This window comes from Monopterus albus, unplaced genomic scaffold (genome assembly GCF_001952655.1).
Source record: "Monopterus albus unplaced genomic scaffold, M_albus_1.0 scaffold350.1, whole genome shotgun sequence".
Taxonomy (NCBI): domain Eukaryota; kingdom Metazoa; phylum Chordata; class Actinopteri; order Synbranchiformes; family Synbranchidae; genus Monopterus; species Monopterus albus.
This window is the reverse complement of record NW_018128230.1, coordinates 302,598-310,648: the sequence shown is the minus strand read 5'-3', so window position 1 is coordinate 310,648 and position 8,051 is coordinate 302,598. Positions and strand designations below refer to the sequence as shown.

The 8,051-nt window shown below is 47.2% G+C and overlaps 1 protein-coding gene and 1 long non-coding RNA gene across 2 annotated transcripts in view; one reads left to right on the top strand and one right to left on the bottom strand.

Annotated features, from left to right (window-relative positions):
- Positions 1–2,100: 2,100 nt before the first annotated feature.
- The window catches only part of LOC109974838 (uncharacterized), an 8,481-nt gene continuing 2,530 nt past the window's right edge, over positions 2,101–8,051 (top strand). The window contains exon 1 of the long non-coding RNA XR_002277031.1: positions 2,101–2,232. This is a non-coding gene — a long non-coding RNA (uncharacterized LOC109974838). The remainder of the gene's footprint in view (positions 2,233–8,051) is intronic.
- LOC109974836 (erythroferrone) overlaps positions 4,145–8,051 on the bottom strand; it is a 7,897-nt gene continuing 3,990 nt past the window's right edge. Inside the window, exons 4-8 of the mRNA XM_020625245.1 lie at positions 7,264–7,391; positions 7,040–7,151; positions 6,263–6,344; positions 5,775–5,853; positions 4,145–5,318 (exon numbers count right to left, since the gene is read on the bottom strand). Of these exons, the coding sequence (XP_020480901.1) occupies positions 5,220–5,318; positions 5,775–5,853; positions 6,263–6,344; positions 7,040–7,151; positions 7,264–7,391 (500 nt within the window). The 3' untranslated portion in view covers positions 4,145–5,219. The remainder of the gene's footprint in view (positions 5,319–5,774; positions 5,854–6,262; positions 6,345–7,039; positions 7,152–7,263; positions 7,392–8,051) is intronic.

Genomic DNA, 8,051 nt, shown 5'->3' with positions numbered 1-8,051 from the left:
TTTCACTGTACAAAACAGGACATCTGTCCACAAGTCTCCCCAGTCTGAGGCCTGTAACACAACCAGCCACCAGGGGGTGTTTGTGTTACGGTAGCTTCACTTCTGAAAGATGTCGTGGCATCCATATTTTATACAGTCAGTGGTTTGGCCTAATGGAAACCATTAGCCTAGCTTAGCTCAAAGACTGAAAGCAGCTAGAAACTGTTAGTCTAGCTTAGTTCAAGGATACTCTCCTGAACTAAGAGTGGACCTGTTGGTTTGATCTCCACTGATACTGGCAGACCACAGGATAGAGTGATGACTTGCTGGTTATCTAACAATGAAATTGGATTAAATCCACTTCCCACATTACACTGACTGCTCTGAGAGGATTTGCTAAAATGTGGGATTGTTTTTAGTGTCACATGAACAGTGAGACTGAGATGGTCTTGGATGGCAGCTGTAAACTAATGGCCAGAATTTTAAACAATTGATATGTTGAATATTTTCTTTTATCATGTGGCTGTATGCTTCACTTCTGTGTCAGCATTATGAATAACAGACACTGTGTAAAAAATAAAGGGGCCTGAATACTTTGTGAACAAATCATAACCGTGGCAGTTGTTTTTAGAAAATTCATGTGTGAATTATCCTGTTCACATGTGCTTTATTGTTGGTTTTCTGTTAAATATATACATGTGATTTTTGTAATGTATAAAGTGAAACACTTTCTTCCACTGTATTTACTTGGTTATTTTTGAAAAGTTTTGTCAAAAAAGAAAGCAAGGAAAAGGGGCAGTACTGTGCAGAGCGTTGCCCCTGATGTCACACTGTACCTTGTGAAAGTGGAAGCATTTTAAAAAATATATGTTAGCTAATGGTCATTTCAGATTTACAACCCCAGATCAGAAAAAGTTGGGACGGTATGTAAAATCAAAATTAAATCTGAAACTAGTGATGTGTAAATCATCTGTGTCCTGTATCACACCGACAACATTAGAGCAGCACATTCTCTGATGTGACAAGTGTGATAGAAAACTGTCCTTATTAATATATTGCCTTATTAACATATTGATTATTGCTATGCAGTTTTTGTACATAGTTATTTGTGTGCTTATGAAACCAGACAAACTTCAGTGTCAAAGTGTCTTCAGTGAAAAGCATGTCCTTGTATGGATGTTAAAGAGGCAGCTTCTTTCCTGTGTGACAGACGTTTCCTTAAACCTTTACATGACCTTAACAGACCGAAACTACAAGCAACACTCATGTCTATGTATAAATGGAAATGCAGCTCTCTGCTTAGAGAGCTTCTCCTTCAGACTGTTATGTTTGACACTCTGTGAGAGTTTGCTCCTTCCTGCAGGAATAAATGTGCATCAACCTCCAGAATTGGTATCAACTTTTATTTGATATCACCGAATCCTGATAAGACAATTTTTGCCATAACACACATCAGCTTTATTCTTTGCTCATAATAAACACTCACTTCAATTCTGATGCTTTAACACGTTCCAAAGTTGGGACGGTGAAGCGTTTACCATGGTGTGAAGCTGCCGTTCCTTTCCACAACACTTAAAAGACGTTTAGGGACTGAGGACACCGAGTGATTCAGTGGGTCAAACCAAACCCAGTAGAACCCTCAGACTCTTATTGATCCCGGTGGGAAATCCACCAGCTACCCAGCAGGATAGAAAGTACCTCACAGTATAAGTATATAAGGTAGTTACCATCAGCTCCACCTTTACCAGCTGCAGCATTAAAGTGATGGACACAGTAACGCATCAGTCACTATGATCCAGTAGTATCAGAGACATTGCTGGGACACGGGCTGTTCTGCAGGACGAGTACTGTACTGTTGGTACTTCAGGTAGATTTTGATGCTGATACTTTTATACTTTTACTTAAGTAACATGAATGCAGGACTTTTACTTGTAACAGAGTATCTGTTATTACTACTTGTACTTAATTAAAGGATCTCACTCCTTCCTCTACCACCATCCATCCCGTTGATTGATCTTGTTAGTGTTGATGCAGTGCATGTTCCCACCACCAGAGACAGCAGATTCACCTGCGGCTCCGGGCCGTGAGCGATGAAGAAATGGTCCGCCATCTTGGATTCACAGGCGTACTTAAAAGTTAATGGCAATAACTGCGGTATGATGCATCTGTGAACGTTGTGTTTTATGACTTTACAGCCGCTTGGATTCGGACATTCTTTCCCTGATGATGCCTGACAGTTCCGTCCTTCCTGAGGTGGGTTCATATTGCTGACATTCTTCTGTTGGCAGCCGAGCTCTGAACTCTGGAAATGCGGTTCTGCATTTAAAGCAGCAGGTGTACACACTCTCCTAAACTAGCGGCCTGACATGTTTTAGACAGATGTTTGAGACAAAACACAAACTGTTAAACTCCTCCTTGTGGGGAAAATTGACTTTTTATTGTCCAAATCGGGTTTCATTGCCGCTTGGCTTAAACATAGGCTGTAGAGGCTCCATATTTACACAGTCCTTATTGGCGTTACCGCGGCCGCCATGTTGGTGCGGAGAAGTGGAACCTGCTAATAACTCAAACCGTTATCATCTGTGTTATCATTCAACATTCACGGTGCTGGTGGGAAAAGACACACCAAAAAAGTGCATCTCAGACTTATTAGCTGGTCGGTCCTCAGACCAGGTCTCCCCGCGTCTGCTTCAGCTCAGACTGTGTCCCGGGACGTCTGGTGTGGACGCTGTCTGAGCTCAGTTACAGCAGCTCGGCTGGGTTCAGGTCTGGCTCTGACTGGACCCCTGCTCATTGTCCAGCTGTGGCTCTACGAGCTCCAACTGCTGCACAGCCACCCTGATTATCCTGGAATTCTTGTTCTCCTAGATGTGTCCTCTCCCCTTTGTTTTATACACAGTGCCAAAGCACTGACAGACGCTATCTCATCAGATTTAAGGAGGATACTGTTGTTGTGGTTCTCCTCAGAAATGACTCTGAGCACGGTCCTGTTGTGACCGATTTTATTGATTGGTGCAAATCATCCTATTTAAACAATGTGGCACAAACAAAAGAGATGTGCTCTGATTTTAGTAAAACCCCCTCTGCCATCCGTTATGATGGAAAATCAGGCTGTTGGACTGGAGCAGCAGTACAAATACCTCGGTACTGTGATGGACAACATTGCAGTGATTTGCACACTGCTGCTTTAACAGAAACTGATTTCATTGTATGTGCGTGGTAATGTCCTGCAGAGCGGGGACACTGCTGCTGTTGTGCCCGGCGTCGCCGTCTGCAGCTTTGTATGGCCTCTTCTGTTCAGCTCCCTGGACACTTGCCAGTGTGTGTGTGTGCGTAATGAGCTGTGCTGTTAGCGTGCCTGTCATGCAGCCTCATTATCCTGTCAGCGCACCTCCTACACTAACTCTGCCTGTGCGAGTGTGTGTGTGTGTGCGCGCTTTCAGGGCCCTGTGCCAAATGCCAGGCGCCAGTCCATGACCTCACTTCAACCCAGCTCTAGCACTGTTTTGTCAACACTTTGTGTGTGTGTGTGTGTGGCATGTTTGCAGATGATCAGCTGTGTCAAAGAGTTTTATAAGAGTGCTACAGTTTGTGTGTGTGTGTGTGTGTGCCTTGTGCAGCTTTAAAGGAGCACTGTGTGTCATGTCTCATTGAAGAGGTGCACAGTGGACACACACAGTGTGGGAGCTGATGTTGACTCACTCTTAGTGGACCTGCTGTCTCAGCCAGTGTATGAAGTGGACGTCAGTCACTGGCTTGTGTTGGAGCCAGTTTGGAGCTCAGAGCTGCAGCTCTGGACCCAGGATCTTCCAGTAGTGAGCTGGTGGTGTTGCCCTGGCCCGGCCGCTTCCTGCAACCGAATGTTACTTCACTGAGGACCACAGCTGAACTGCCAATGCTCTGTTTCAGCTGCCAAGTGAGCTCAGCTGCTTGTTGACAAAGCTGTGTTTGATACCAGTAAAGTTAACTTCACCTGATGCAGAAACACTCAAATTCAGTCCAGGAGCTGAGACAGCAGCAGGCAGCCACCTGTCAATCACAGCTGCTGTTAGCCCACTGATCTGATTATTGCAGCAGCAACTTCCAACACTCCCAGCAGGGCACTGGGCACGAGGCTGAGACCAGAATGCATCCTGAAGAACACGGATGTAGTGGTTCTGTAGAGAACCTGATACTGTGTAGCGGCTATCAGTGGCGTTGACGTGCTTCTGTAGAGAACCTGATGCCGTGTAGCGGCTATCAGTGGCGTTGACCTCGAGCTGTGCTAGCTGCTGCCTGGTGTGAGCTCTGTCCCACCTGTACTGTCAGATAAACCCTCTGGCTGCAGGATGTTGATATGTGTAAAACAGATTTAATAGAGCCAGGCTTGCATTTTCCCTCCACTCCCAGTCTCTGTGCTCATCTGAACCCATCCTGAGCTCTGTACTGGACTTGGAGACTGATCCACCTGGGGAGGCATTAGATAGAACTGCAGCTGCTGTGTGCTCTGGTGTGTTTACCTTCAGATCATCCAGAGAATAATTATGACAGACAGATGGAGACAGACCTGGTGCAGTCGTTCAGAGTGTGTGTCCACACAAACAGTAGGAACCAGGATTCACTGTGATGAGCAGGTTGTTGTTTTTCTGTTTTTATCTCACTAATGTCCATTTGCAGTTGAGACACATCAGCTTTAGGGTTTTGTTTATTTGGCTATTGAAGTTTTTCACTTTAACAAAAGCAACATTCTGGAGAAAAAATAAAAATCACCAACTCTTTAGCATCAAACTGCTTAAATATAGAGATAAAATACAATGTTAAACATGAGGACATCATCGTCAGCTTTCCCAAGATGAGCTGAGAAAGGCCGCCCCTAGAAAACATGGCTGCAGTTCCTCAGTCGTCCACTAGATGGCTACCAAGAAAAACAAATGCATTAAAGTGAATGTGAAAACCCATTGACCGCATTTTCAGCTCTTGGCTAATTTCACCTGTGATGAGTCTCAGAATAAACCGGTGTAAACAGGTGTGTTTCTCCACCCCCTGAACGTCACCCACGCTCTTCACCACATGACACCTCCAGCTTCAGACAACGAAGACGTCGCAGGGCGAACTCGAACGTCCATTTAGATTTCTGTCTGTAAGTCAGACAAGAGGTTTTATTTTCTTGGTCCATGTTTCAATCCGCAGGTTGCAGCTTGTGGACAGGTGGGTTCAGAGGAAACTTGATAAAGCCAAAGTTGGTGCATGTGTGCAGGAGCTCAGACTCCCAGCAAGATCCCAGAGAACGGAGAGTCCTGCAGCACGCTGATGGCCGAGCCGGTGCCGTTGTCCACATACACTGACACGTACTCCCCAGCCTGCACACACAGACACACACATCTTGTCAGCTACAAAGACACAGTGGTTGGGTGAAGGATCAGCTCCGTTCAAAGAAATCAAGTGATACTGAGCTGATTGTGCAGCAGAGCTCTGACACCTGAAGGTCAGCACACAGTTTAAGTTGGATCACTTTGCCCTCCCTCTTAGTTTGCAAGCTGCGTGTCTGCACACATGGCGGAGTGACGTAATGTGTGTGTCTCCACAGTAGACCGCCTACTGGGTGACAGATGGCTGTTTGTTTGTTTGGTTGTTGTTGTCTGAGCTCTTTGACACCTGCTGTCTGCCTCCCTCCCTGTTTACAGCAGCCTGGCCCCCCCAGAGAAGGGACTGTTTCTCAGGGGCTGAGGAGGAAACCCGGCCCCTGGAACAGGCCCCTGGCCCTGCCCAGGTGTGTGCAGTGGAGAACTGTGGTCAGGTGCCAAGTGTTGGCCTACCTGCAGGTAGAGCGTTCCTGTCAGTAAGATGCTGAATGTTCCTCCAGCAGCCGTCACACCCATCACTGACTCGACAGAGCTGTAGCATAAACACAGACACACAACAGGTGTCAGTATCCCCATGCTAACGGGGTCACAGAGAAAGCCTGACTGAGATGGAGCTGAAACAAAGGGGGAGAAATTCATCTGCAGTTTTTTCTCGTCTCACCTTGGACTGGGGGACAAAACAGACTTTTCACTACGTACTGGTGTTTGTTGAAAATAATTCTTATTAATCAGTGATGTGAATAAGCTGGTGGTGGTGCTGATGTGAACAGGGATGGGGCTCTGTGGTCGGGGGCTTTGGCCTCAGGTTGACAAGAGGTTAGTGGAGATTCTTGATGGAACCGCTGTGTGGACAGAGGCGGGGCACTGTGGAAACAGGAGCAGCACACAACACCGTAGTCTAAACAGCACTGTGCAACACAGACGACGGGGCGAGTACTCACAGGTTGCTCTGGCAGAGTGACTCGATGCAGATCGCTGCTCTCACGTGGTCTCTGAGCCGCATCTGGACTCTGTCACCAGACTCTGACACACACACAGAAACACACACACGGGTCATTGACGTGTCACAACAGCAGTAGGTGTCGGTCTGTTGGAGTCGCAGATGGTTGGATGTAGTACACAACAACAGACGGGTCTGTGTGTGTCATTTTGTGTACACGGACCTGTCGGTATGCTTGTAGGTGTACACAAGATGCAGTTGTGGACTGTGGCCTTTGTGAATGTGCGCGGCAGCACAGACACACATTGTGCTGCTTGTTATAAATGAAGGGAGCAGACTGTCGGTTGGTTCTGCAGGTTACCTGTAACGTGGGTGAGTCTGCAGTGAGACGAGTTTATGCTGAGGGGTCACAGCGCCTCGTGCTTTGGGTGTTGGGGGAAATGTCTCTGTAGCTGTAACGGACTGTTCTCAGTACCGTGGTTTGACAAACATGTTTTTTTCTTATATACCACACTTCCTGTTTGATCGGTGTTTGTCGTGAACAAATAAAAACATAAAATCTAGTTTAAGTTACCAGGGTTTCTTTCTTTAAATTGGTAAACAACGTGGTCAGACAAGAACATGTCCGGGACGGCAAAGACAACATTTAGCAGTTGTCAGTGATCAGTGGCACAGACACATTCAGCCTGGACTGACAGGTTTGTCTGGTGTGTGTGCTCCGGCCTGCAGGTCACTGTACATCGCTGTGTTTGTGTGGCTGGCTGCATGCAGCTCCCACCTATCAGCAGGCTGGCGGTGAGCTGGTAGAAGCCAGAGACGGGCGCTGTGTATCGGCCGATGCTGGCGTTGAAGCTCTGACCTCTCTGGAGGCTGCGCTCGGAGTCGGAGGGCTACAGGGGTCAAAGGTCAAACACAAGATGCAGTTAATTGCTGCCTGAGCTGCAGTGGACCTCACAGTTCAGTTTTAAAGAACTGCATTAGAGTAAAGTGTCCTGTCCTGACCTGGCTGAACGGCTGCAGCTCCAACAGGCTGCGCCGTGGGATGGAGACGGTCTGCAGGAGGCGGCTGCGGAAGGAGGTGGAGACCCGAGGGGGGCGATCGCACAGCAGACACACGTCTCCGGCTACGTCTGAGAGCAGAAGGAAGAGAAAAAAGAGAAGTGATGTGTATGGACAGAAGTTGTTTCAAAAGTGGTTTAATGTGAGCAGAAGGTCTGTGGCAGGGTGCCAGCTTAGCACAGCGGGTTGGAGGATGCATCGGTCGCCGAGCGTCCTCAGACCCACAGAGGTATGAACGTGTTGGCTGCGCTCTGTGGAAATGCACCAGCTCCTGCTGTCTGTTGTGAACTCTGGGTAAGCTGCATCTCCTGTCCAACCTCAGAGCATGACCAGCCTGGGAAGAGGTTTGTAATTCAGACTCCGTTTCCCAGCTGGTTAACAACAGCAAGATCCACGGCACAGAGCGATAAGCTGGAACCAGGGGCTGGGCTCACACATTACAGTGTGGACATCACGTTTACTGGTCTCTGGACGGGGTTTGTGCACAGTAACACACACACAGGATCGCCGGCTGCATTTTTTAAGTGCATGATTAACTTTTGTAGCAGCATCTTTTCATCAGTTAGTTTTTACTTTCAGCAGTGTTGTAGGTCTCTTCCCAGGCTTAGAAATAAAAAGGGCTAAACACATCTGAACATGTACAGATGTAAAATATGAATACATGTAGAAGCAACCTGAGGAAAACAGGCAACATGCATGGAGGAGCAAAGTTGCACACACACACACACAAA